The 26801-nt window shown below is 48.8% G+C and overlaps 5 protein-coding genes across 7 annotated transcripts in view; 3 read left to right on the forward strand and 2 right to left on the reverse strand.

Annotated features, from left to right (window-relative positions):
* Positions 1 to 6: 6 nt before the first annotated feature.
* On the reverse strand, positions 7 to 5757 carry LOC104909268 (leucine-rich repeat-containing protein 41-like). The gene is made up of 6 exons (XM_010716157.2): positions 5377 to 5757; positions 5204 to 5291; positions 4736 to 4805; positions 2740 to 3901; positions 1105 to 1350; positions 7 to 677 (listed from the first exon to the last, which is right to left on the reverse strand). Exons 1-6 carry the CDS (start codon positions 5735 to 5737, stop codon positions 490 to 492), a joined length of 2115 nt encoding a protein of 704 aa, XP_010714459.2. The 5' UTR covers positions 5738 to 5757; the 3' UTR covers positions 7 to 489.
* A 68-nt stretch (positions 5758 to 5825) lies between these two features.
* On the forward strand, positions 5826 to 7259 carry LOC100548098 (cytochrome b-c1 complex subunit 6, mitochondrial). The gene is made up of 4 exons (XM_003208805.4): positions 5826 to 5925; positions 6031 to 6054; positions 6200 to 6361; positions 6997 to 7259. Exons 1-4 carry the CDS (start codon positions 5884 to 5886, stop codon positions 7027 to 7029), a joined length of 261 nt encoding a protein of 86 aa, XP_003208853.1. The 5' UTR covers positions 5826 to 5883; the 3' UTR covers positions 7030 to 7259.
* Positions 7260 to 7473: 214 nt separating this feature from the next.
* Positions 7474 to 11636, forward strand: NSUN4 (NOP2/Sun RNA methyltransferase 4). 3 transcript variants are annotated; one of them, XM_010716159.3, is made up of 6 exons: positions 7474 to 8324; positions 8635 to 9041; positions 9820 to 9974; positions 10151 to 10305; positions 10797 to 10921; positions 11110 to 11636. In XM_010716159.3, exons 1-6 carry the CDS (start codon positions 8049 to 8051, stop codon positions 11381 to 11383), a joined length of 1392 nt encoding a protein of 463 aa, XP_010714461.1. In that variant the 5' UTR covers positions 7474 to 8048; the 3' UTR covers positions 11384 to 11636. The 3 variants fall into 3 exon arrangements, with proteins under 3 accessions (XP_010714461.1, XP_019474344.1, XP_010714462.1); XM_019618799.2 differs by having other exon boundaries at positions 8194 to 8324; positions 8700 to 9041; XM_010716160.3 differs by having other exon boundaries at positions 8196 to 8328.
* Positions 11637 to 12515: 879 nt separating this feature from the next.
* On the reverse strand, positions 12516 to 26795 carry LOC100550655 (vitamin D3 hydroxylase-associated protein-like). The gene is made up of 17 exons (XM_010716158.3): positions 25959 to 26795; positions 25041 to 25186; positions 19576 to 24862; positions 18628 to 18741; positions 18149 to 18292; positions 17257 to 17390; positions 16673 to 16879; positions 16234 to 16274; positions 15772 to 15896; positions 15506 to 15631; positions 15240 to 15337; positions 14997 to 15096; positions 14465 to 14508; positions 14004 to 14043; positions 13376 to 13484; positions 13041 to 13186; positions 12516 to 12944 (listed from the first exon to the last, which is right to left on the reverse strand). Exons 3-17 carry the CDS (start codon positions 19768 to 19770, stop codon positions 12819 to 12821), a joined length of 1749 nt encoding a protein of 582 aa, XP_010714460.1. The 5' UTR covers positions 19771 to 24862; positions 25041 to 25186; positions 25959 to 26795; the 3' UTR covers positions 12516 to 12818.
* The window catches only part of LOC104912460 (DNA repair and recombination protein RAD54-like), a 7248-nt gene continuing 6427 nt past the window's right edge, over positions 25981 to 26801 (forward strand). The window contains exon 1 of the mRNA XM_010716161.3: positions 25981 to 26122. Coding sequence (XP_010714463.2) covers positions 25981 to 26122 — 142 coding nt within the window. The remainder of the gene's footprint in view (positions 26123 to 26801) is intronic.

A 26801-nucleotide genomic window follows, 5' to 3' on the forward strand; every position in this document is an offset into this window, starting at 1 on the left:
AAACACCAAAAAACAACTGATGTAACTAACAGCTAACACCCAGAAACTGTACTGTACCGTGGATAAACTACTGGATTGTGGATAATTAAAAAGAAACCATCCTGTTGTGCAGAATCATCCACATGTTCAACAGAGAAATGGGGATGGCTGGCACCCATTTTCTTTTTTCAGGTAATTCCAAGGATTTCCGCACTGAAAGAACAGACCCACCCAAGCTGGTTCCAAACTAAAAAGACGTGGATGTGGCAAGAGCTCAGAGTTTAGATGCAGGAGGTTCAGGTACCTGAGCAACTAAGGACTGCTGGCAGATGTGCCCCAGCAGCTTGCGCAGTGGAAACACTGCCAAACTAAAGCTGGGCACAGCAGAACTGCCAGCGAGGGCTAACTAAATCAGACACTGACAGAGTCCAAGCTAACTGACAAACAAGCAGTGATACACCAGGGATGGGAGATGGCAGCAAGGAAGTTATTCCATGTATCACAGTGATACTACCTACACGTTAGCAGAGTACCTTTGAGTGCCTGCAAAAGGAGCCCAAGCTCTAGAGACGAAGGCAGTGTGGCACTGTCAAGGGACAACTGCTGAAGGGACTTTGATGCCTTAAGCACTGGCAGCAGGAATGCGGTGTGCAGAGGTTCCCTGGGGAATCGGATCTCCAGCTGCTCCAGGCAGCACTCTAAGACAAGAAGAAGAAAAAAAAAACAATGAAAGAGATTGGTCTAGTATACCTGTCTTCAGCAAGCTAGGTCCTGCAGCAACCAAAAATCTGTGTGCCCTTTTATCATTTAGGTTGGTAGGAAGAGCAGACGCTCCTAAACAATTTAAAGACCTGGTGGGTACATTTCCTGTGGGCTGCATGGACAGTCGTGGCTAGCAGTTTAGTCCCAGCCTTATGCTGTATCAGGTTGGTGTGCAGCAGTAAGATGCTTTGTCAAAGACTCCGGCTCCAAAGGAGTACATCATAGACTAGGAATGACGGTGCATCACCATCTCAATCAGAAAGGGGAGGCTGTAATCACTAATTACATGCCACTGTGACAGTGCAGAGTTCAGCTCTCATTTACGTGCCACATCCCACTCATTGCTCAGAATCAGTTTCCTACCTGGGATTTCTGCATCACCGCAGCTTGGATTCCCCTCTGGCCTGTTTCCCTCCAGTTGGCTTTTGAGGTCAAAGCTGACTGAGAGTGTGTGGAGCCGAGGAAAGACACTCAGGATGCAGCGAACAAGCTCCATGCAGGGCATGTGGGAAAAGACGTCGCTCACACGCAGCACACGGAGGCAGCAGTCTGAGTGTTGGGAGAGGGCCCGGAGCCCCGAGAGGATGCAGAAGATGTTAGCACCCAGGCCTGGAACAGCATTTGTAGAGAAAGGAGTTAGACGTGTCTGTACAAACACCGGTGCATATGCAGCTGGAGCTATATCAACAGTGGAACTTTCAGCCCAGTGCCAAGCAATGAATGCAAAGGCTAAATTCACAGGTTCCTCCTAGGTACTCTATCCATACATGCTTAAGTTACAGGACTGACTATACAGAGGAGATGGAGTCTAATTCTTTCCTTCTCCCTCTCTGGACAGTCTTTCAGCACAAGGCTGTAGGCTGTTTTCAGATAGATCAGGCCCGTCCTCTCTTGCTAGCATTTGTCTTTGTATAAATACTTGCTGAAACGCAGAGGAGCATGCAAACATCCAGTTCTCCTGGGACCTGGCACTGCCAAAGAAATTCTTTACAACTGTATAATGCTCTATTCCAGGCATACTCAGAAATCAGACTGGTCAGAATAAAAAGAATTATGTTTCACCTGAACTTTGTCACTCTGTATATGTTCCACATGGTTACAGGACAGGATGCAAGGATGAAAGACCAAAATTGAGTATATTCAAGGGGGTTGAAATTAGATTATCATTATAGGCCTTTTCAACCCAGGCCATTCTGTAATTCTATTTCCTTCCGCTAGTAAAAATTAATCCAAGAGCCTTTCATTGAATCAAATAAAGGGAGAAATCCATATTGCAAGAATGGACCATAATATCTTTGAGGATACAGAATTATGCAGTTCGCGTTTGACTTTTAAGTGTTTTGCTTTGGTCTTTTGCAAAGATCAACACTTAAAGATGCAAAACCAGTAAGTGACAGATTTGTGTCCAGACCAACAGACGTACAGAATTATCACAGGCCCATTTTCCCCAATTCAATACCCACAGAGCTTCCTATGCTTCATTCTCTGCACATCACCACTGTCCATTATCAGTCATTCATCCTGTCACTCACCCAAATGGGTTTGTGCATCCACATGGAAAAATGCTCAGCAGATTCCTTTGAACATTCCTGGAGAAACCTGCAGGCTCAGGCCCTGCCACAGCTCCCCACAAAGAAGGAGGAGGAGCCAGGACCTGACCAGAGTTTGGTTTGCCACCCATTCTGTCTCTGGGCCACCCCATCTGTCCTTGTGATCCTTCTGGGTTTCCATTACATCTCCTTTCTCCACCCCTGATGTGCTGTGCTTTTGCAGCTGCATGTTTTCATATCAGCACCATTTCACACATAAAGATTCCTCTTGTATTCCTGACTGTCTTCTAGCACTCGAGCAAGTCCTCACTCTCATTGAACATCTCTACTAATGCCATTCTCAAGATCAGGAATCAATACTCTTACAATGCTTGTTTCAATAAAAAAATAAATCAGTAAGTCAGACCAAATCACAGCTGAAAGGAAACATCCTGTTCACACCACTAACCATTGTAAGACAGAACCAGGTTTTCTAAAGACACCCAGGAACTTAGCAGGTTACTCAGAGTCCGACACGTGTCACCAGTCAAAGGAATGGAGAACAGTTCCAGCGTGGACACACTTCGGAAGCGATGAGCAGCTTTTAGAGAGAAGATCCCAGTGGATCCTCTTCTTTTACAGCCAGCGTGGCCACAGCACGGAGATCCTGTGGAGGAACTAGTCCAGTTATCAGTGTTTTCTCCCTCTGTTACAGTGTTTTGGTCAACTGACACTGAGCTGTCCTCTCTAGCAACAGTAAAAACAAAATCATACAGGTCATCCAGGTCAGCACAAAGCCCCCTGCTTCGTCTGAGGCAGCGGCGTTTCTTCCCTACTGCAGATTTCATCCGTCTGCGTGACTTTCGAAGAACAGAGCGATGGGACAGCTGTTCTGAGAAGTAAGAAGACCCTCCTTGTCTGCTCATGTGGTCACAGGACACCTTGATGTTTGCCTCCTCACAGGCTTGGTTCTCCGAAGAACAACAGTTCAGTCCAGAGAGGGCAGTGTTCTGGCCAGTGCCAGCCACCGATCCGTTCACCTCTGCTTGCATATCGGCCTTCTCCAGAGCTCTAGGGGACTCCTGGTGCTCACCATCACTCCACTCCCTCTCACTGCAGCAGCCCTTCTCAGATTGCTCTTGTGTTGACTTCTGGCTTTGAGCATCGCCCTCCTCACTGCAAAGACCACACGGGCTGCAGTGATATGTAAGAGCATTTCCTGACCGCCAAAACCCAGCACTCATGCTCAAAATGAGAACAAGAAGAAGCGTGTCAGGCACAGGCCAGGCACACATGGACACGTGGCTAACAGAGCCATGGTGAATCAGCCGGTGAAGGAGTAAAACCAGTGAGCGCCTGATGGACTGGTCAGAGGAGAGGAGGTGCTGGAACTTCAGGATCCGCAATGAGCCAGCCAGGTTCTCAAGAACTTTTTGGTTGTGCTCTGCAGCGAGCTCCACCGCACCCTGCAGCATGTTGCACAGAGTAAGCTGGCTAACGTGAGGTGAGCTGTGGAGCAGTGGTGAGAAATGATGGTCGTTGAGACGCCAGTCGGAGGAAACATCCAAGACACCATGAAGAACGTTTGAGAAGAATGTTTCAAAGAACTTCTTCCTCCAGCAGGGTATATTCTGCAATTAAATCACCTTAGAGTCAACCAGGATAAAAACTACACAACAGGGCCGTGTTAACAAAAAGTCAGCCACCACCTTTCTCACTCTCTTTGAATCAAATTATTATGCAGGTAAACGCAGTATCCAACAAAGCTACAGCTAGCACAACTAGCTTCCTAATTCTCAACATCCTTCCTCTAAGTATTTGTTCAAAATACGGTGCTGCTCCCACTGTTATCTTTTCATCCTGCTCTGGTCTATTTTATACATATTCAATAGTTCAAAACCAAAGCTAAATCACATTTCTGCCAAGTAAAGAACACACCATCAGGAATTTTCGTCCCAAGAGGCCATGGGTAATTTGGTGACCCTATCCTCACCCTATCCTTGGCTCGCAAAATAGACTGGTGGAGCAGATCTCCAGGAGAGATCCTTCCTCACTGGTAGTCAGCTCTTAAATGGGTCTAGGAGAGGTGGAGCCAGGCTCCACCCCTTCCAACAGCACAGGTGATTTGCCTTCACCTGTGCTCCCACGGCTGACTCATTGCTCGCCTCAGGTGATTAATCAGAGGTTCAGGCAGTGATTCAGCAGCCCCATACACTTTTTACCTTCTGTTCCCCTAAAACCTGCATCTGCAAAGACAGAGTTTATTCTTTCAGCACACTTACTGCAAGTGATAGCAAGGCTGTGTACAGTTCATTTCTCACAGTAGATGCTTATTTCCCATAATTATTCTTACACAAGAGCCGTGCCTTGATCCCAAGCTCTACAAACACGTGTGTCAGCAGTGCTCAGCAAACATGGCATGCTTGAGTAAAACCAGAACCTGGGTGTCAACGCAGTTTCCTCACCTCTGAGTTGGGGGGCCTGGTTTTCATCACGTCATCCCACAGTTTGCGCCAGATGGGCTGCGTAGACAGTCCTGAAAAATGAAACCAGGTGCTCTCAGCCCTTCTTCCCCAGCTAGAAGTCCTGCTCAGTGCTCCCACAGACACGGGCAGGCAATGGAAGTGGGGGGGATGCAGGGTCAGACTGGGATGAGGAATATCTTCTAAATTCATCCCTCAGAGTGCGATGAGGTAAAGGCTTAAGGTGAATCAAATTAATGCCTAGTGCTCCTGCCTGGAGCGTCCCCCTTGGTTGGGCTTCTCTCCCATTGAGCTGGGATCCCTTCAGTTTGGAGTGCATCCCTTCCCTCCGGGTTTGGGGGGCTGTGATCCCTCTAGGCTTGGAGTTACCTCCCTCCAGGTTTGGGGGTGCATCCCTCCAGGGTTAAGAGAACCCCCTAGACCCGTCTCCTCGTCCCCCACCCCCCTTACCCTGCTCTCCGCGCAGCAGCCTCGGCTCGCTCCAGACGGAACACGGAGAGCAGCGGCAGGAGCCCCCGCAGGAGGTGTCCGGGTAGCGCTGCGGAGAGCGAGAAGGAGACGGCGGCAGCGTGCGGGCAGGTCCCGCACCCAGCACCCCGCGCCGCCGCCGCCCCGCGCCTTACCCCACACGTCGGGCTCCAGGGCCGCCATGCTGCGGCTCACGGCCGCCGCGCTCAGCGCTTGCAGGCTGCGCGGCCCCTCTGCCAACGTCGCGTCCCTCGGCGCCGCCATCTTGGGAGGGGCGAGCCCCGCCTCCCTGCTTCCACCGCCATTGTGGGGGGGTTGGGGAGGAAGAGCTGGCGGCCATCTTGAGAAGGTGGCAAAGGGATTCCCCTTTCTCGCTCTAGAACCGAGCAGGCCGGCGTAGCGAGGGTGAACCAGCAGATAGAGTGCTGCAGTGAGGGCGAAACACGTCCGGTTACAGTGTTGTGATTTCTGGAGATAAATTGGGGGGGGGGGGGAAAACAGAAAGCTGGCAGCCATGTTGAGGAGGTCAGGGGTGCGGCCATGTTGGGAGGGGAAGCGCTAAGGGCGGGAAAAGATCTGAAACCTCTTTTGGCTCACTTCCGCTTCCGGAGCGGAGAGTGGCACTTCCAGCGGGTGACCCTGGTTAGTCCTCTCGTACCGCCATGGGTCTGCGAGATACCGTTGTTCACGCCGGGGAGCCCGAGGTGAGCGGAGCCGGGTGGGGCGGAGTGCGGGGAGCGCGCTGCGAGCCGGGACGAGGCCCCGGTGTCAGGGCGGACGATAACGTCTGTGCTTTGCTTTGTCCGCAGGAGGAAGAGGAGGAGGAGCTGGTGGTGAGTCGGGGAGCGGGGTGGAGGGCCGGGGAGCATGCGGCGGGCTCGGGCTGCGGGCCCCGGCTGCCATCCGGGCCTTTAAGACGATGAAATCTGAGGTAAACCGCCGCCCTTCGGGCTCTCTGCGCTTATGGCGTGCCCGCAGGACCCCCTCACCACCATCAGGGAGCACTGTGAGCAGACGGAGAAGTGCGTGAAGGCGCGGGAGCGTCTGGAGCTGTGCGATGCGAGGGTGTCCTCTCGGTCCCACACAGAGGAGCAGTGCACGGAGGAGCTCTTCGACTTTCTGCACGCTCGGGACCACTGCGTAAGTGCAGCGCTGCTGCGTGGTACATCTCAACGGTGCTGGGAGCTGAAAGGCTTCCGGCTGTGCTCCTGAGCATAAAGGCAGTCCGGGTGTGAGAATGGGTTGCTGCTGAGTCGTGGAAGGAGCTCTTAAGAACTGTGGACTTAATGCTTTTCTCCCTGGAAGGAGGTGGAGGTCAACGTCTTCTCCCAGATAACTGCGATAGGATAAGAGATAATGGCCTTAAGCTGTACCAGGGGAGTGCAGGTGGGGTATTTGGAAAAATTTATTCACAGAAAAAGCTGTGATGTGCTGGCACAGCTGCTCAGGGAGGTGGTGGGATCACCGTCCCTGGAGGTGTCCCAGGACTGTGCAGATGTGGCACTGAGGGACGTGGGCAGTGGGCATGATGGGGTGGGTTGGGGTTGGACTGGGTGATCTTAGAGGTCTTTTCCATGACTTACCTTTTCAAGCTTGAAAGCTTTGTAAGAAATCTAGTTAGTTTGCTTGAATTAACTTGCTGCAAAAAAATAAGGAGAGCAGATAGGGCCATGGTGACCTGGAGAGCCAAGAGCCTGGTGGTAAAGCTGTGATGGTTCCCAGCCCTTTTGTACTGGGAGAACTATCAGTCACTGAGCACTTTGTCTCCTTTTCAGGTTGCACACAAACTCTTCAGTAAGCTGAAGTGAATGCAGGAGTGATTGTCCATCTGATTCTACAGTCCATCAGAAGAGCCTCGTCGGTTCACAGTACTGCTTCTGCCTGTTTATTGCCAGTGTGAAGTACAAAGTGGCTTCTTGGCAGTGACTGAGCACCAGAATGTCACTGTGTCTGTTCTCATTGAAGATGTGCAGCTACACAAAAACTACGTGAATGTTCTGTAATTTTCCATATTAAACATTTAAAGTTCCTGTGCAAATGCTCTCAGTTTATTTCATAGTCCTTGTAGTGCTCATTTATACTGGTATGGAGTTATAATGAAAGTAGTGAGGCTCAAAGCCCACCCCACCTGCTTGTAGCCAGGAGAGACTTTTTCTCCCTTGTAGGAATGTCCTTTCTGTGCACTCCTGATGGCTGGTGCCATCCCACTGGTAAGAACTCACCTGTTGGAGCAGCAGACACCGCTGAACTTATGACTGATGCTGTTCATTCAGTGAGTTGTGACTAGATTGGTCTTTCCAGAGACATTGCTACCCAGAGGAAGTGAAGGGAGGCAATTATGATTCCTATAACACTTCACCCCTGTGAGCTATGAAGTCATGCCATTCCTGTTTAATATGCCTTCAGAGGAAAGCCTTCAGCTGCCCTTATTGCTAGCAGAGGTTGGAGAAGACTGTTATTGTCACCTGTGTGTTGTGGCCCAGAGCAACTGTCCATGGGGCTGCAGGTGGGCACAGTGGTGGTGCTCTGGGGCACCGCTGCTGTAGTACCGCTGTAAGCACCAGCCCCTTCTGCTGCCCTGGGGCTGTGGTGCAGTGAGATTGAATTCTCAAATCACAGAACATCCAGAGACAGGAGGGGCCCGAGGGATCATAAAGTGTAACCTATCAGTTCAGGCTCTGCCATTCTGCTTCAGGGCAGGAGGTTTAACAAAGGAATACTACAGGGCTGTTTCCTTGGGCAGCAAATACTTCCTCAGCTCTTTGACCAAGCAAAATGGCTTGGTCACCTTTTAAATGCGGCTACTATTAGTGCAGCAGTAGCAGCGATGCGATCCTTTCGCTGGGGGTTCTCAAGCTCAGTCCCTAACGGCTCCAAACAGCTCTATTCGTACAGCTGTGAGGTCCGCATCAGGCCGGCTCCGGTTACCACGTTCCCTCGGCAGCCTCGAACCCGAGGGAGGGCTGGGAGCTCCGGTCCCGCCCCGGAAGGCGCTGCTGAGCGCGGCCATGGCGGCACGGAGCGGGAGGGCGGCGATGCTGCTGCGGAAAGGTCCTGTGCTGGGGCTGAGCCCGGTGCCTCGGCGGTACCTCTACAAGAAGAAGTGGGTGAGAAGGGGGGGAGCTCCGCGCTTGTTTTCTTCGATCCGTCGCTGTGCCTCTCCCATCGCACCTCCTTTTTCTGTCCCCATTTCGTCCTCTTTACCCCACCCCCAGCTCTGTTACTTCTGCACCCTTTTCCCTCTCCCCATTACACCCATCGCGGCTCTCATTGCACCCTCCTGCACCCGTCACCACTTTTATCCCAGGTTACACCCCATACCCCTCTCCCTGAGCCCTCCTGCCTTTCCCCTCCTAAATGCTCCGAGTTTTGGGCTCCCAGCCCCTTCACCCCTTGGATGTCTCTCTCCAAAGGCCACCACCTCCCCGCGCATCCCGGCCACACGCCTGGCACTGCACCACTTTGACACCACTTACAGCCTGCAGCTGCAGGAGCGCTGGCCGGCCGTGCGCGCCGCAATGCTGTGCGAGCAGAAGTACGGAGCCCTGCTCAACAACTTCGCCCCTGCCGACCTGATTGCCCAGCAGCTGGAGCTGCTCAGCGCCACCGATTTCGTTTCTGAAGCTGCCAGAAGGGCGCGGTGTTGGCAAGAGAGTGCGGATGTAGAAGCGGAGAGGAGGAAGACTTCCCTGGAAGGGTCTGGTGGAGATGGGACGATGGTGCCAACAGAGACGTCGCCGCTGCTTCATGCCTCTGTCAGTTCCAACATCAAGTGCTACACCTTCCCCAGGGGCGACATCTCACGCTTCCGTCCTGCGTGGTGAGATGGTTCTCCTGCTTCCTTCGCTCCACTGTTAACCATAGTTACACAGGCACATTTGGCAAAACAACCAACAAAAAAACATTTTAGTTGACATTAATGGTGTTGGCTGTAGCCACCCAGTCAGGCTTCTGGTAATGCGTTATTGACTGCCCCATATCTGGAGGTGCCCAAGGCTGGGTTGGATGGGGCCCTAGGCAGTCAGAGCTGGTGGGGGACCACCCAGCTTATGGTAGGGGTTGGAGCTGACTGATCCGTCCATAAGGCCGCTTCCAACCTAGCCGTGCTGTGATTCCATGAGTCTTTGCTTCTATAACTGTTCCTGCTACAAACCAACATTGGTAGTTGTAATGCTGTAATCTATAATGTGATAGAAAGCACAGCGATAGTAGTGGGGTGGGGTGGCGATAGTAGTGGGGTGGTACAATCCTAGGCTGCAGCAAATGAGAACAAACCCAAATACAGCAGCCATGGACACAGAAACAAAGGAAAAAAAAACTTCTTACCCTTAGATGTTCTCCAGAGAGATACCCTCACCTCTACTGCCAACCCTTAAATGAGGTCTGGGAAGGGCTGGATCCTGGCTCCACCCCTTCTGGTCACTCCCCGCGTTGGCCCTGCCTTCCCACCAGGTGCTCCATCACTGCTTCAAGCCGTGACAGCATTTCTGCTGTACCCGTGTCAGGCTGTTAGCACCAGCTCCTTTTGGCCATGCTCTTCTTAGTTTCCAATTGTATTTTTTTCCCTTGCTTTCTATATGCAAAATGGTGGTTTCCAGGCCAGACTCTCTTGGGATCCTCAGCTACTATCTCATGGATGCAGCATCCCTCCTGCCCGTTTTGGCCCTCAATGTGCAGCTGGATGACCTCGTCCTGGACCTCTGTGCAGCTCCAGGTGGCAAGACACTGGCACTGCTGCAGACTGGGGCTTGTGGTAAGTGGAGGAGTTGTTCCTCAGCCCTATTCTGTTAGCAAAGCTGAGATGGAGAGAGTGTGGGGTACATGATGGTGCCTCTCTGTTCATCTTTTCTGCTTATAGGAGTTAGTGTGTTGTTGTTTTTCTTTCCAGAGTGAATTTCTCAGCATGCTGTTTCTCATCTCTCACCTCAGGGCATCTGGCAGCCAATGATGTCTCCTTTTCCCGAACAAAGAGGTTATACCACATTCTCAATAGCTACATTCCCAAGGAAATCAGGGAGACTGTGAGCATTACATCGCATGATGGAAGAAACTGGGGGGAGCTGCAAGGTGGAACTTTTCATAAGGTGAATGATTGGAAACCAGTGAAAGGAACCATAGAATGGTTGGGTTAAAAGGGACCTTAAAGCCCATCCAGTTCCAGTCCCTGCTGTGGACTGGTTACCCCCACCAGCTCAGGCAGCCCAGGGCCCCATCTGACCTGGGGTACCTCCAGGGATGGGGCATCCACACCTCAGCCTGTGCCAGCACCTCACATCTAGTTTAGTTTCTTTCTGTTTCAGAGGAGGACAGCAGCTTACCCAACAGTGTAATTGTATAGTTTTGCATAGCTTGATATGCTGAACAAGAGCTAAAACTAAGCCAGATATAGATTAATATTTCCTCTGGCTGTACCCTGGGCCCTGAGTTGTACTTTTGTCTGGTGGCATAAGCTAGGCAAGGTACAGAGGGCTGCATTTGTCTGCCTGGTGTGGTGGAAGTATTGGGTGAGGTGGTGCGGGGGGATTTCTGAGACAGACCAGGGCCCAGAGCTGATGTAGGATCTGTGCTGCTGCAGGTCCTTGTGGATGTGCCCTGCACAACAGACAGGCACTCTGTCATGGAGGAGGAAAACAACATCTTCCACAAAATGAGAACCAAGGAGCGCCAGATGTTGCCAATGCTGCAGTTGCAGCTACTGATGTGAGTGAGCTTGAAGCTGTTTTGTTGCTGTATGTGCGAGCACTGAAACCTCTTCTTACTTACCCGTGCCTAGTCAAGAGCTCTCCCCACCTCATATGGGTTATTTGCTGGCTTCCTTATTACGGTGCTGTTGTCCCATACTTTCCTCTTCCTCCCCTGATGGTGTGTTTGTTCTATCTTGTCCATAGGGCCGGGATCCTTGCTGCCAAACCAGAAGGAGAGGTGGTGTACTCCACGTGCTCCCTCTCTCAGCTGCAGAATGAACACGTGGTCGAGAGAGCGATAGACATTGCAGAAACCCAATTCAACATCACTGTCCACGTTGAGGACCTGAGCCACTTCAGGATGCTCTTCCAGGACACGTTTTGTTTCTTCTCAGGTTGCCGACTGGGGGAGCTCGTTCTTCCTCACCTCACAGCCAACTTTGGGCCACTGTATTTCTGCAAGTTACGCCGAGCATAAGGGATGGCAGATCTGGGCTTGGGGCAGCTTAGCTTTCCTCACTGCACTTCTCTGGGCCATCACGTTTGGAACTTACGTTGTTTCCCCATTGCTGGCTATCATGAAATACCCTGAATGTCCAGGGAGAGCATATTTAAAGGATATTTATTTTCTTTTTAAATGTCTCAGATGGGCTAAATTGTTTTCATCTTATGTGAACAGGTTCAGGATAATAAATACTAGCTGGAGATGGATCTCTGGCTTTCTCCAGGTCTCTACTCTCCTGTCTGCTTTTAGAAAAAGCAGCTTAAGATCCTGAAAGAAGAGGACCTGAAGAATGTTCCTCTGCTGAGGTTGGAAATATGCTCATGATGCTTGAGATCTGCTGGTAGAAAGAGCTCAGTGCTGTAGAGAGGGATGTGTTGCCATCTCCCACAGACAGGCAGAGAGGCTGAGAGGGGTGCGAGCATTGCCACATGTGCTGGATGCTGCATAATGGCCAGTGGGAAAGTGTATGATTTTGGGTAATAGCTGCACTCGTATGATTGTATCCATCAGTGGAGGGTTACTCAAGTTTATTATAACATTTTTATTTTTGTGGGCAGAATAGTGGTACAGTAATAGATAGACACGGATGTGTTCCATGCAGGGCTGTTAGCCACATAGTTGCATGCTCTACCAGCAAGAAAACACTATGGAGTTTTGGAATCCTTTTCCCTTATCCTTGCCCTGCTTCTTGCAAGAGGCTGCGTAGATGGAAATGAAAGTGACCGCCTATCCATATCCATCTTTTCAGGAAGATGCAGTTCATGGATTGTTGATCATTTGAGCTCAGCATAAGCCAGTCCTGCTGTCTGCGTGACATCTCTGATAAGACAAGTGTTGGTGTGACTGCACAGTGTGCTGGTGGGGAATGCTGCATAGTTCTTACTGCAGCAACAGTGACTGTTTTCAGCCACTGGTGCAAAGAGGGGGAAAAGGTGAACGAGAAGCAGAGGAATGGGGGACAGGTGTGTTGTGAAGCTGCAGTGTCCAGGTGGAATCTTTGGGTATTATCATTTTTCTTCAAAGGAAGACTGTGATGCAGGCAAGATTCCCTTTAACAAAGAAGTCTGGTGCTGTGAAGTCTTCATCAGTGTGATGAAGTGATGAAGTGCTGCAGGTTTTATGGTGATTTCTTGGTCTTTACCTCAGCTGGTTGGCTATTTAGAGGCAAGTCCAGCAATGTCTCAGCCAAGACAGGATAAGAAGGCAGACTTACAGCCCTTGTAATGGCTACTGAGGAAACGGCTGTGTCCTTTAACAGGATCTGTGCTCGTCAGCAAGAAGAGTGGTAGGAAATAGCTTTTCTTTCTTCCTTCCCTCCTTACTGTAATTCTAAGCCCTTCAGATTGCGAAAGGGAGAAGTGACGCAGAGCTGTCCCCTTCCCACCCTGCTGAGGTGGGATTGGAGGGGCTACGCTGCTCTCTTTGCTCGGCTGAGGGTCTCCACCTCTTTCATGAACCGGAGGCACAGTTCCTCCTGCCACGGCAATGCCACACATTGCACGGCCACGGGCAGTCCCACGGCTCCTTCCACAGCCTGCAGTGGGGACACAGGTGGTGAGGGGACGTTTAGGAGCTGCTGTTTTTGGTGACACCATCACTCTGAACATCCAGCACTTCCTGTGTCACATACCTGCTTCAGCATCCTGTCCCAGAGGTCATTACAGCATCCTCTGTAGAGCTTCAGCTCTTCCTCATCAGCCTTTGTCACTGTGCTGACAGGTACGACCCCAGCGGGGAAGTCGAGGACGTTGTACAGCATTGTAGAGGAGATGGCAGCTGAAAGAAGAAAAACAGCCAACATATGTGGCCATGGGCTCATGTTCCTTCAATTATATCCACGTTCTTTGAAGGCTCTGAGAAGCAGCTACTGCTTGGAGATGAGATTAATTAGGGCCGATCATCCACAAGTCCCAGTCCTGTTACAAGGCCAGTTCTTCCCCCCAAGGGAGGCCAAAGCTCACTTACAGAGTAGTTTCCCAGGGAACCCTATGGTGAAGGCTGGCCCCAGCACAGGGCACAGCATGACATCCAGCTGCAGTTCCTTCCATTGGGTGATGAACTCAGAGCGGTACACCTGTGGGAGGAAATGGGAGACATGCCAGGACCATTTCAGTTTCTTTGGAGTATGCATGGCGGAGGAACCCTTTCTGGGTCACAGTGCTGCCACAGCAGATAGAGGTCACTACTGACCCAGTCCTGAAGTCCCACTGTGTGGAACCAGCTCTTGCAGTCTCTTAGTGCTGATGTCCCCAAAGGGAGACAGCACTAAAATCCAGTGTATAAGCATCTGTCCCCACAGCACATGGACAAAATATGGACAGGAATTGGAAAGGTCGCTCCTTAGCTGGCCCTACTGCACTGGGACAACTGAGCATTGGCATTTGGGCATTGACCATTGTGCAGCCAGTGAAGTCTTGACTGGCTTGATCCGAAAGTCCCAGCTATGCCATTCTCAGCTCTCTTTTGTGCCTTTCTTTCTGTCTTCTTCCCAGCACCCCACTTTCTTAAATACTGACACCTCCACAAACCTGGAATTTGCCCTTAAGCCTCAACTCGTAACATGATGCTGGAGAGCACAATCCTCAAAACATACCTCTATTTGATGCTGATGATCCCACATCTCCTTCACTGACCTGTGAGTGGAAATCACAGCAACTTTTTATAGCCATTTTAAAGCATTTTGGTGAGGAAGAGAAAGTGCTCAAACAATTCTTCAGGTTGATAACCCTCAGTGATCTTAGCAATTACATAAAGTAATGTATCTTGCCCGATTTCTCCAAAGTTTCCTTTGGCATTTGGCCATACAGTTAAACAACAAATGTGTGGAAGATTTCTCTTCCTACCCAAGTCCCCTAATCCTTTGGTAACGCTAGGGACAGTGTAACACCAGAGGAGTGGGGAAACAAGCTCCTGAAATCTGAAGCATCCAGGGCAGGACAGGTCCTGAAGAAAGTGATTCAAAACCTGTTGTGAACCCAGCACCCTCCACCTCACTGCAGACAGAGAAGGTAAAGTTCATTTCCACAGACATTCCTGCAGAGGATGCTGTCCTACCTCATGCCACACAAGGCGTTCAGATAGTCGGCCATGCGGGGAAACTGGAAAGGAAAAGAGCTGCTGTTAGGGACGTGAGGTGGGGTGCAGCACCTCCCAGCCAACAACCACTGCTGCCCTGCCTCAGCCCTTGAGGAGGGGTGTGACACTGCTTAAAAAGGCTCCACGTGGCTCTTGTTTTGCTTTGCTTCCAACCTAGGGATAGAGCTTCAAATCTGACTCCCCCTGCCACAGTATCCCAACGCATGGATTTGTAGGAAATCTGGCACCACTAGATCTAGCATTTGGAGAACCACTTGCTGTGGGCTCTGCGCTGTTCTTTCACAGCTCTTAGCTGGTCTTGTTCTCGTTTTCCTTTGCACTGGATAAACCCCAGGAGAATCCTGGAAAAGACCTTCCCAAATCACAGCATGTGCCTTGGCCTGAAGTGCCAGTGTTCCTAGTTGGAGGTGAATGCCAGTACCATCCCACTTTCAAGGATCTCAAAGCTTGCTGACACCACTCAGCTTTGAGAATGAAGCCAGGAACTCACCAGAGGTTTAAGAATCAGAGCCAGCATCTTCTTCCCAAGCCTTGGGATCCTGCAGAAATTCACCTGGGGTTTTAAGCTTGGATCTACAATATTTCCTGTACTGAAAGATGACAAAAGGAGGGGATCATGTCAGAGAAGCTGTGGGCTCTTTCTCAGAAAGCTGACTATCTCCTGTTTGGGGTGTGAAAAGAGCTAGTTTTGCTGTGAGTTGTGTTCATGGGCATGGGGAATACTTCTACTTACAACACATCCAACCAAGCATGGCCTCCATCAGCAAAAAACGTCTTCAAAAACAGTTCAGTCATGACATGGTGAATGTGAAGTGGAGAAAAGAGCACCAGCTGCATCAAAACATAAGATCATGTGGCAGCCTGAGGACGTGAATAATTTCCATGGCCTGACTATGGATATAATTGTAGGCCTCTGGAATAGAAGCCTCCCTGGGCTCCTCACACTGCTGGGCAGCCCTTTGCCATCCCAGCCGTCTCTGCTCCCATAGCGGTGCTCACCTTGTGCCCAGCTGCCTGAAGAGCCTCTTTGGTTTCATGCACTGCCCTCTGCATGCAAGGAGGCAATGGGAAGTAACCATCTGTGTCGTAGTATCCGATTCGCAGGGGAGCAGAGCTTGAGTACACCTGGAACAAAGGAGACACCAGTCTGGTGCTGCCTTCCTCCCATGCTGGCGTGTCTCAGTCTGATAAACCAAAAACCACACCAGTATTGTCAAGATAACTGGGTCCTTGAGGCATGCAGAACCCTTGAGGACAAGGCTCACCTCCTCACTGAAGGGGATGCGGGGCACGGTGGGATCCAGCCGGAACATCTCCTCGCAGAGCAGTGCCTTCATGCAGAGGGCCAGGCTGTCCACATCCCTTGCTATCGGCCCCAGTGCACACGGAACTGGCATGGGATGAGAGAAAATGTCTGTGGTAAACAACGCGGTGTGCCATCATGCAAGGAACTATTGGGCAATGAGGGGGGATGTTCTAGATGGGCCCCCAAACAAATCTTGTCTGTCTCAGCCCTCCTCGGGCCTGGAGGATGACAGAAGATCTCAGAGATGACATAACTTCACTGGGGTGACCCCAGAGAGACATGGCAATTTGCATCTGGGCTTCTTGAACCCAGATCAGTATCCTACAAAGCAGACAGATAGAAGCAAACCTCAGCTTCTACCACATTCCACTCTCCCTGCTCTTCACAGCACCTGGAGAGAAACAGTCTGAAATTCACATACCTGACACAATCCCATTGACTGGGCCACTAATTCCAGACAGACTGCAGGAAAAGAAAAAAAGTATATTGTTATTTCAAGTAAAAGAAAAATATTCGCAACATGTCTGAATGCACTGTTAGTCTTCAGTTCAGGTCCTGAAATAGAATAAATTTGAACTGAGTAAAACAGAAAATCTTGATCAAAATGATAACAAAAAATCCCAAACAGTAACAAATCTTTGTTTAAATAAAAATTGTTCAATTTTGGAGCTTTCAGAGATTTAAGGACTGAAACTCAGACAGGTCTGAATTCCCACTCCCTCACCAAAGACACCCTACATGAACAGGCAGTAGACCCATCTGCTTACTGACTCCTCCCTGAACATGGCAGGTAGGTGCACAAGGTGGGTGTGAGCTAAGAGTCTCCTAGCAGAGTGGAAAGAACAGACCCCAGCACCTACCTGAGCCTTTTGGCTGTGGGTTTGAGCCCACACAGCCCACAGAAGCTGCATGGAAGACGGATGCTACCACCGACGTCCGAGCCAATGCCCAGGAGGGAGCCTCCCCCTGCAATCAGAGCTCCCTCCCCTCCTGAGGAGCCCCCGGGGGTCTTCTGGTGGTTGAGGGGGTTCAGCGTCTGGCCAAAAATGAGATTGCTGCAGTCATAGCTGTGGAGCAAACCAGCAAGTAGAATGTAAGGAGCAGCTAAGCCCCTTTGAGTCAGTTGTCTGTCCCTTGCAGTGGGCTTACATGGCATAGCCAACCCCTCCTTCCACCCTGTAAATCCTTCAGACATGGCTCATTCCCATTAAGCCACCTCCCATGCACAAGTGCACTTGATGTCTTTTATGCCATGGTGGGATTTTTCCCCCTTAATCTTATTGAAAAGCCATTTTCAGTTGAACTGAGATTGTTGGCAACAAACGGAAGTCAGATTTGTCTGGGAACATCTCAGGAGACAGGGAGAAGTCTGTCCCTAAAACCCATGAGCTACAGGCTGGGTTTTAGGTTCAAGAAAAGAGAAGTTTCTAATGATGTATGTTACTTGAAGAGGGATTGTGGCACATTGGTCTTAGCGAATGGGATGGCCCCTTGTCTCTTCAGAACCTTGACTAGGACACTGTCCTCCTGCTCTGGAGTGCCAAGGAACTTCACGAGCCCACAGGTTGATAGATGCCCCTGCAGAAAGGAGAGGTGACAATGGACAGTGTCAGCACAATTTCCCTGCTTTTTGGAAGGAATATCATAATCATAGAACAAGAACATGGTTGGGTTGGAAGGAACCTTAAAGCCTATCCAGTTCCCACCCCCTGCCATGGGCTGATTGCGCCCAGCAAATCAAGCTGCCCAGGGCCCCATCCAGCCTGGCCTTGAGCACCTTCTTTGGGCAGCTGTGCCAGCGCCTCACTGCCCTCTGAGTAAGATCTGGTGTTCTCTTTAGGGTGTACTAATCCACTCCCTTGCATGAAGGGCCAAGGATTCCCACTCCTATCATAAGCACAATGCTGCCAAACACAGGGTTAAGGCTTCTGAACCTATCCTTGCTCTTTTTCATGCTATTTCTCTCCCCTGACACAGATGCAACATTGCAGGCATTCTTTGTTCACTTGCTCAGGATCAAACCCAGAATCCTGCTGTCCAGGTGAAGCATCTGCTGAATGTTCAGGGAGGGAATGACAGCATGGTCCTTTTTCTGTTAGCCTTGGTGTCTGGGTCTTATTTTGGGCTCAGAGTCCTCTTAGCTGTGTTGGTAAATCAGCGTGGAGCTGATCACCTAAGGAATCATCAGAACTCAGCAGCAGCTCCTAACTGCCTGGGTTGCAGAAGCAATGAGATGTGGAGTCACAGCCCCAAGCCTAGCCAGGTTCCCATGTTCATCCACTTCACCACCCAGCCCAGCTCATGATGGGATGTTTCATGGGCACTAAGGGAAGCACCTCGTGGCCAATGTGATCCTTGATGCTGACAGGAATGCCATAGAGGAGTCCTTTCTCCCTCTGCTGTTGTATTTCCTGGAGCTGCTCCTCACACTCTGGGATGAAATACTGCACGCAGTTTGTCTGCTGGGTCACTTCCAGGGCCTTTTCCAGACAGACGGAGGAAGAGGTGTTAGTTAAGAGCAATGAAATGACGTGGCTGCATCCAGTAGCTATCTGGATCTTCAAAGTGAGAAGCTTGGTTTGAATGGTAACCCCCTCCCCAGAACATCTGAAAGGGCTCAAACCATCTGAAAGGGTTATTTGGTGATGGGTATGACCCACTAAACAGAGATATCCCTGTCCTTCTGTATCTTTATTCTGGTATCTGCTATATTAAAGACATGCCATAATCAGCAGTTCTAGCAAGTCACCATCCCATACATCACAGCACGGATAACATAAGCAATTTGCCCTTCAGGATGCAAATAGGCACTCACCTTCTGTATGTAAGTATAAAGGACAGTCCTGGGGGACAGAGACCCTTCCTGCAACCTCCCAGCAAGTTCCAGCAGGGGCAGGGACAGGATGGCATCTGTCTTGTCACTGGGGACCTGCAACAGAAAGATGAAGAAGAAAGTTTTTAAAATACATACTTGTAGCTGGGATGCTTTATCTCCAGATATTATTATTATTATAATATTACTGCTGTAAATGTTGAGTTGATTGACCTGGAACACGTGGAGAAGGAAACAGTTGCAGGAATGAAGGGTGTTAGAAATAAGTACTGCAGAATTCAGGGCTGCATTCATGCTGGCTGGGTGTGTGCCTGTCTCATTCACACACTTGTCATCTCCTGGTTGCTCACAAATGACACTGAGTGTCCTGTGTTTCATTAGTTAAGTTGGGTCAAATTTTCTGGGCAGTCTGAGAGGCCTTATTTGCTGGCAACCCTGGTAAAATTTCTTTTGAAGACTCTCCAGGGGCTACTAAGAACCCAGGTTTTACAACCAAGGATATTGGCGTGTGGACAGATGTGTTACCTTAGATTCAAGAAGAGTTTTTGCTTCTACCATATAGGCAAGAGACATTTTCATACCCCTAAGGATTTAAGGGTTTGGACCAAGTGGTGATCACCTTCATTGGTAATGACCTTCATTGGTTCAAATCCTCTAGATCTTCAAAGGCTTTGTCACCTTTGTCCGAAACCTCTTCCAAGTGTAATTCGCATCTCCCCGGCTGTAAGCTTTCACCACATCTCATCCAGCTCATCCAGCTTCAGAAGAAGTGATCTCCCTTCCTCCCAGGGCAGCCCTTGCTGAAGGCTGCCAGCACATCTCCCCTGGGATCATTATTATAAAAGCTATGGAGAGGTGAGCTAGGAGGAGGAGCTGAAGAACATGAGCAGACACCCCAGTGGGTCTTAGCTCCTTACGAGGATGGGTTACCTGCTCCCTGAACTGTTGGACAGCTTTTGCCATTTTCTTCACACCTTCATCCCGCGTCCTCCGAGCCTCTTCCATCTTCTTCTGGATGTGCCTTTTGCTCAGCCATTTCCAGACCACTACAGCTGCTGCCGAACCACAGAGAAGGGCAAGGGCAGCAGCAGGAGCCAGCTCTGTCTCTGGCAGGAGCTGTCTCATCACTTTGTGCGACTCTCTGGTCTTTGAGGATGGGTTGAGAATGAGAAGCAAGACAGGTGGGAGTGCTTCCCTGTCCCCCCAGATCAGTTCCTCCTCCCAGCACCACTGCTGTGGCTCAGCAAATAGTTTATAAACCCAAAGCTGACCTCTGCAGAGTTGCCTTCATTGGGGCATGAAGTGGAGAATGATTGACCGAAAAGTGCAACAGGTTAAGCATGCAGAGCTAGTGAACCCTGGCTGTATCGGGTGTATGCAGGCTGTCTGCGTTGCAGGAAGTTCTCTGCTGGGGAGGAAGAGCTGTCGGATCTGCTGAACAAAAGAAGCAAGGAAATAGCTTGGCTCCTGTTTCCTGCATAGCCTAGGAAGACAATGAAAGGAGGAAAAAAAAAAACAGTTTGAAAGCACAAGATTTCCCTGCACAGAGATGAGGATGGTATGATGAGAGGATGCATGTTTGTGGGGTACTTACCCATCCACCAAGATCTTTAAACCCATCCTACTCCCATAGCTGTCTAAGGCTGCTTCAGGAGCCCTATCAAAGAATCACAGAATCACTGAGGTTGGAAAAAAAAAAAACAACAGTAAGATCACCCAGTCCAGCCCCACCCCACCATGCCCATGTCCCTTGGTACCACATCCCCACATTTCTTGAACACTTCCAGGGACAGAGACTCCATCACTTCCCTGGGCAGCTGTGCCAAAGCATCACCACACTTTTAGAAAATAAGTTTTTCCTAATATCCAACATGAGCTTCCCCTGGTGCTCTCATCCTGTGAGACAGGGCTCAGCACTGCCACAATGCCTGCGTGCACCAGAACAAGTGGGTCCATGTCATGAATGAGCACACAGATATTGTGGTGAGTCCCACATGATTGCAGCCCAGAAGCAAAATATTCCCAACAGGCATTGAGACAGCCAGTGGCTGAGAGTAGCACGGACACCTCTTGCTACAAGGCCACAAGAGCATCTCCATGATCTGAGATGAAGGCAAGAACTTAGCAAACATCAGCCCCTGTGGAAAACATCAACTTTGGCATCCTCTGAAAAACAGGTTGGAGTGGACAGCAATTAACCAAGCTGTAACAAACTAAGCTGGTTATCTACTGTGCTCCTTTTCAGTGGCACCCTTGCTTAGTGGGCATGCTGGTGATGGGTCGATGGTTGGACTGGATGATCTTAGCGGTCTTTTCCAACCATAATGATTCTATGATTCTGTGAATACCCAAACCCGCTCCCAACCTCTTGGGATTTGTGCAAAGGCTTCCTAAGGAAGAGGTGTGCTCTTTGCACGTGGCAGTGACACAACCCCTGCACTGGGCTGAGCGGATGTGGGAGTTTATTCCTCTTGCTGAGAGGCATCAGAGCATTGGGTTCTCACATCCACTCACGCTCAGGGTCCCGTGCTCTGATCCTGCCCTTTAGACACTGCAAATGTTTAACAGAGACAAAGCCAGCTGTGTCCAAACCAACTCGGTGTTTCAAAGGGCAGTTTTATTAGTGAGAACAGCTGCACTTCCAGATGGCCGGATGCTGCTGAGGAAGCCCTTTTCCTATCAATGGACAAACGCTTTCACCTCCCTTGTAAAGTGGAGGCATAGCTCTTCCACCACAGCCTGCAGTGGGAACATAGGCAGCAAAAAGCAACCGAAGGGGAATGAAGGTTGAATCCATACAGAGGGATGGGATGGTTTCAAAATCCAAACTTGTTCTGCACCTTCTGAGTAGACCTTTGGGCCGCTGAGGCACTCCAAAAACCAGATGAAATGAGAGTCCCTAACAAGGAGAGGAGCAGCTACATAGAGGCAGATAGGCTGAGCTGTATGTGGATTCAAAGGGAAAGGGGATCAAGCGTTGCTTGGAAACCTGATGAGAAAGAGACCTCTGGCCTTGTGGGAAAAATGAGGCAGGGAATGTCCCAGATCAAATCTCAAGTCCCTAGCAGAGGAGTTAGTCTGCCTCTGAACTCACAGTTCAGAGTTTATTCATGAAGATAAACAGTCAAGGCCAAGCGCAGCACTTTTGCAATGATGTTATCACTCCACTCAATCCAGGCCTAAGGTCACAACGTCAAAGTAGTTGTGACTGTGCTTCCATGGGTTGCCAGGTAATACTACAGGTTTGTGCGTCACTTACTGCTAAGCCTCTTCCCTAAGCTTTAACAGGAGCTTCAATGCTGAGACACCATTATAATGTCCAATCATAGATACTGACCCTTCAAGGGCATCTACCTGCCTCCTTTTTGGACATTCTCCTAATTCAAAGTACAGTTCCAGGTTCATCAGCTTATAAGAGGCAAAGCTGATCCAGTCCCAGCACAAAGACTCCAGATAGATCTATAATTATTTTATAAATGATACACTGCCTATCATGCTTGGTGTTGGTGACATAGAAGAGAGAAGTTTTGAAATAATCACCCAATTTATTTTCTTTGCTGTCCATTCAGTGGTTTCCTCTTTTTGCTGTTATCCTGGTGCTGGGGATAGAAATAAAAATGCTTACCTGGTTGCATGTGGGGCTTTCAAATGTTGAGCAATGCAGGGAGAATAAGAGGAAGTACACTTAAGAGGGTCATGGGACAGAGCCAAAAAAGAAATGGAAGAATCCCTATCCTTTGGTGCTCATCTGACCCCTGAGACAGACAGCACTGTTATCGCTTCTCCTATTTCTGCAGACATCCTTCACAGTGCCTCACACAGAAAAAGGCAGCAGACCAACCCAGGCAGTCTGCTCCTGTTCCCAGCAGGGGTGTATCATTTCTGCTTCAAGAAGCAAGACAACACCAGCTTACTGTCATTAACCTCCACCCAACACCTGCAGCTCTCAAGCAGGCTGGTTTTCATTAGAACCTTTACATAAACAATCCTCCCTCCAATTTGGTAATTTTTGTCTTCTTTTTTTTTTTTTTTTTAAGTTCAGATCAGCTTAGAATCCATTTTGATCAAAAAGACAAAGAATTAACCCTGAGGACTGTATCCCATATTCAAGATTTTTGTATCCATACATTCTGCTGTACTTTTCCAAAACAAAATATGTTGACTATGTTGCCCTGAAACAACTTTAAAGATATTTCAGAAGCTGCTGAAGTCATAATGAAATGGGCTGGTCTCCTCTAGAATTGTTCCGTTTGACTCAAGAGGGCTGAATAAATATTTTCTGGGAACTCTCCAGTTAGTGACTCATTTCAGCCTGGAATATTTATTGGAATCATAAGATTTTCATCAAAACACATGCTTTAATTCCAGTCAAAATCTATCAGCAGTTGCAGAACAGCACTAACCAACGTGAAACATCCTGTCAGAAACCTCCCATTACTGTAAATAGGTAGTATGGATCCTACTCACAACTCCTCCAGCTATACAGCTGCTGTCAACCAAGGTAATGCAGACATTTGTCCACAGCATTCCTATGTCCTCCATCATGCCATCATGCACAGGTCTGATCCTACTGAAAAATGATCTCAGACACATCTCAATCAATCAAATGATCTCAACAGCGTGATGGAGAACGATGAGGCTGTTCCCAGCTGCTCCATGGCTGGGCACAACATTTACTGCAAGAAGTTTGCTTTTCAGTGTCTCATCCCTGGGCATGCAGACAAGAGGAGGAAGCCAGATGAGCTGAATGCAGAGAAGAACAGTAATGGAGGTGGGGGAAGAGCAGTTTGGAACCATGCTTGGAGAGTTGAAACAGCTGTTTCAAAGTGAAAGGTGGATTAGTCCTAATTGCTGCTAATTTCACCCATTTCTGGACACTTGCTTTTAGTTACTTCCTCACTTGAGCATTGGCCATCACGTCTCTAATATCTTCTGTCACATTCTGTTAAACCAGGCAGTCCTATCTATGTCAGATACTGTAAGAGAACAGTGACCTGTCCTAACAATGTATGTATGTCCTGCTGGTACCAGTTCTTCTGGGGAGCTTCATGCGCTCCCAGTATTGCAACAAGACAAAGTTTACCCTGCAGAATGAAGAAAAATAAGCAGATATAAGTCTTTATTAAAATTCTCCTGAATAATCAAAGCAAAGCCTACAGCCAGGATGTTGTGCTGGACACAGGAGGAACAGGAAACCTGGAGTGCAATGGCTAGGTCAAGGACAGCATACAATTTTCACTTTACACAGTGAAGCTGGAAATACCAGAACTGAGCCATAGAAACGTTTGAACTCAGGTTTCCCTTAAGTGATTATAGGCAATGAAAAGACAAACAAAATAGCAACCTTCTTTTCCTATTGCTTAACTGGAAAAAACAATGGGAACAGGACTGAAGGCAAATTATTTACTATTTCAGACGGCATGTGCTCCAACAGTGATAACAAAGCTTTCCACTCCTTGCTGCTCAATTAAACGGTTGAGCTCCCTCCCATTGGATGGTGTGGAGACCAGAAGAACATAAGAGATCAAGAAGAGGCTGAACCTAGTTATTAACTTATTGATGGCCAGTTACTGATGGGCTAACTGCAACCTTTTGTCAACTAATGGCACAGCCAAAGAGAGAATCCTGCCAGGTTATATTCTCCCTTAAACATCTGCTACTGCCACTGTTGGAAATAAAATACAGAGGTAATCAGCTCTTCAGTCTTATATTATACACCAAATACTGTTTCACTATGGTTTTCAGACTCCTTTGGTCCAAACGAACTCTCTTGCCTTTCTTCTAGTTTTCTCATAGAACCAAAGAGTGGCTTGCGTTGGAAGGGACCTCAGAGATCATCCAGTTCCAACTCCCTGCTATGGGCAGGGTTGCCAGGCACTAGATCAAGGTTTTATCTCACTTTAATGAAAGAGGAAGTTTGGACAGGGAATCGATTTTACCAACTGCTTTCAAGCAGCATTTATTGCCATTTTACTGAAATGGAATTTGGAGTCTGCAGATTGCTATCTGTGTTGCACATTGGGTAGAAGGTGACGGAGTGATGAGCAGGGTATTAAAGGTCAACATAAGCAAAGCAGATCCTGAGAAATCACTCATTTCTCCTCATGCCATGGGAAACGTTCTCAACCTCCTTCATGAACCGAAGGCACAGCTCCTCCTGCCATGGCAAAGCCACACATTGTACAGCCACAGGCAGTCCCACGGCTCCTTCCACAGCCTGCAAAAATTAAGTGTGGTGTTGAGTCAGAGCACACTGTGGGCAGTGCCATCTTTTGACAGTACAGAAAGTGGAAGAAAGATATACAAGGAGACAGATGTCATCATAAGATGGAGAAAAGACAATATGCCAGGGGTGCATATTGTCATGGCCTTCTGCTAAGACTTTCTCTGCTCACCTCTTTCAGTCTCTTATCCCAAGGGTCCTCGTAGTGCCCTCGGTAATGCTTCAGTTCTTCTTCATCAGCTCTTGTGACTGTGCTGACTGGCACCACTCCAGCAGGGAAGTTTAAGACGTTGTATAAATTGGTGTAGGAGGTTGCAGCTGGAAAAGATCACACAGAACATGCAAATTGGCAAAATTTAAGTGTGCTGGGCCAGTGAAGACTTTCAGATGATAATTCAGTTTGAAGGAATTTTGGACTGGAGTTGCTGGCCCTAAAGAGACCATGGGACTCCTGGTGGGGAAGTTTGAGGCCGCATGGTGGATATTAGCTCTTCTTTGAGAGAGATAGATATGAGTATTTAATCTGAGGCAGACGAAATCTGAACTTGTCTTTCACACTTCAGGGTAAAATCCTAGTATCCAGGCCTGTAACACCATCCAGGGCACTTCTAGGGCAGAGAGCTGCAGTTAGAGGAATGGAGGACTCTGGATGTTTCCTGGAAGCTATCAAATTGCCTCTTTCTGCAAGTGAAAGGCAACTTCTCATGTCTGCTCCTTGCAAAGTCTTGGGGAACATAAGATGGCCACATTCAAAAGAACTTGTCTTGAGATAAGGACTGCCACCACTCTAGCAGCTCTCCTCACGTGCACTTTCAGAAGGTCAGATGACACAGGGGAAGCTCACCCAGTATCTACTGGGACTGATGTGTTACTAAATGCTGCCCATAATAATCCAAACATCTGCAGCTCAGATGAAGTGGGAACATGAGGAGACACACTGAGTGGAGAATTCCCTGCACTAACTTCCTCTGAGAGAAGAGCAGACACTACACACAGTCTGAGGAATGTACAAGAGACCTAACATCTTGCTGCTGCTCTGCCCACAAACAATAACATAGATGCACCCATGAGATGTCTCAATGGAGATTACCAAACAGCTTCCCAGCGTAGCCATGGTTAAAGGCTGGACCAAGTACAGGACAAAGAATCACATCCAGTTTTTGCTTCCTCCATTTAGCAATGAATTCAGTGCGGTAAACCTAGAGGGAAAGACAGAGCAGATGACAACCAATGCCTGGCAGATCAATGTCTATAGTATGGAAAAGGGGGAAAAAAGCATGCTTAGATAACTTAGATAAAAGTGAAAAGTGAAATAAAATCTGAGCTGTACTTTGACAGAGCCAGCAGGTTTTGTTTTCCTCTCCCAGGTCTATTCTGCCCAGACATAGTCATTGATGTCAGGTGGGCATTTCAGAGTTTACAGCTTTCTTTGCATGATTACCAGTCCTTACGCACAGTTTTGTTTTTGCATTTGATTGAGAGGAGATCAACAGTAATTCAAATGAAAGTCCATTTCCTAAAAGCTTTGTTAGTTTGGAAGAAGAATCTAGAGTCTACTGAACATCAGGCAATGAATGAATCCATTCTCAAAATGCTGCTCCACTTGTCTTAGTAAATCAATATGGATGGACCATACGGCTACTTGAGCAGCCTCAGTGGTACTGAGGGACATGGGAAGGTGGGGATAGGTTGGGATTCTTAGAGGTCTTCTCCAACCTTAGTGATTTTATGATTCTATTTTTTATCTGTTCTCAAATTCCATATGCAGACTGAGATCATTCTGCTGAAAGTTTGACGAAACAGAGTGTTTCCAGGAAATGCAGTGCAAGTAGTCTCATGTTTTCCTGAGAGGAAAGCTGGTAGCTAGCCAAAAATTTTGGATAACTCTTGTTTGTAATAAATGAAGAAAAAAAAAAATCCAAAATACCTTTGA

The sequence above is a fragment of the Meleagris gallopavo genome, chromosome 10 (assembly GCF_000146605.3).
Source record: "Meleagris gallopavo isolate NT-WF06-2002-E0010 breed Aviagen turkey brand Nicholas breeding stock chromosome 10, Turkey_5.1, whole genome shotgun sequence".
NCBI classification, from domain to species: Eukaryota; Metazoa; Chordata; class Aves; order Galliformes; family Phasianidae; genus Meleagris; species Meleagris gallopavo.

Coding starts and splice junctions, on each gene's coding strand:
- LOC100550655 (XM_010716158.3), bottom strand. CDS start 19,770: ATGAGACAGCTCCTGCCAGAGACAGAGCTGGCTCCTGCTGCTGCCCTT. Junction 16,880..17,256: donor GTGCCACAATCCCTCTTCAA/GTAACATACATC, acceptor TTTGCTCCACAG/CTATGACTGCAGCAATCTCA. Junction 16,275..16,672: donor CCCACAGCCAAAAGGCTCAG/GTAGGTGCTGGG, acceptor CTTTTCCTGCAG/TCTGTCTGGAATTAGTGGCC.
- LOC104909268 (XM_010716157.2), bottom strand. CDS start 5,737: ATGGCTGCCAGCTTTCTGTTTTCCCCCCCCCCCCCAATTTATCTCCAG. Junction 5,292..5,376: donor CCTGGAGCCCGACGTGTGGG/GTAAGGCGCGGG, acceptor CGCTCTCCGCAG/CGCTACCCGGACACCTCCTG. Junction 3,902..4,735: donor CCAGGCCCCCCAACTCAGAG/GTGAGGAAACTG, acceptor ATTTAATTGCAG/AATATACCCTGCTGGAGGAA.
- LOC100548098 (XM_003208805.4), top strand. CDS start 5,884: ATGGGTCTGCGAGATACCGTTGTTCACGCCGGGGAGCCCGAG. Junction 5,926..6,030: donor TTCACGCCGGGGAGCCCGAG/GTGAGCGGAGCC, acceptor CTTTGTCCGCAG/GAGGAAGAGGAGGAGGAGCT. Junction 6,362..6,996: donor TGCACGCTCGGGACCACTGC/GTAAGTGCAGCG, acceptor TCTCCTTTTCAG/GTTGCACACAAACTCTTCAG.
- NSUN4 (XM_010716159.3), top strand. CDS start 8,049: ATGCGATCCTTTCGCTGGGGGTTCTCAAGCTCAGTCCCTAACGGCTCC. Junction 9,975..10,150: donor GCTGCAGACTGGGGCTTGTG/GTAAGTGGAGGA, acceptor CTCTCACCTCAG/GGCATCTGGCAGCCAATGAT. Junction 10,922..11,109: donor CTGCAGTTGCAGCTACTGAT/GTGAGTGAGCTT, acceptor TCTTGTCCATAG/GGCCGGGATCCTTGCTGCCA.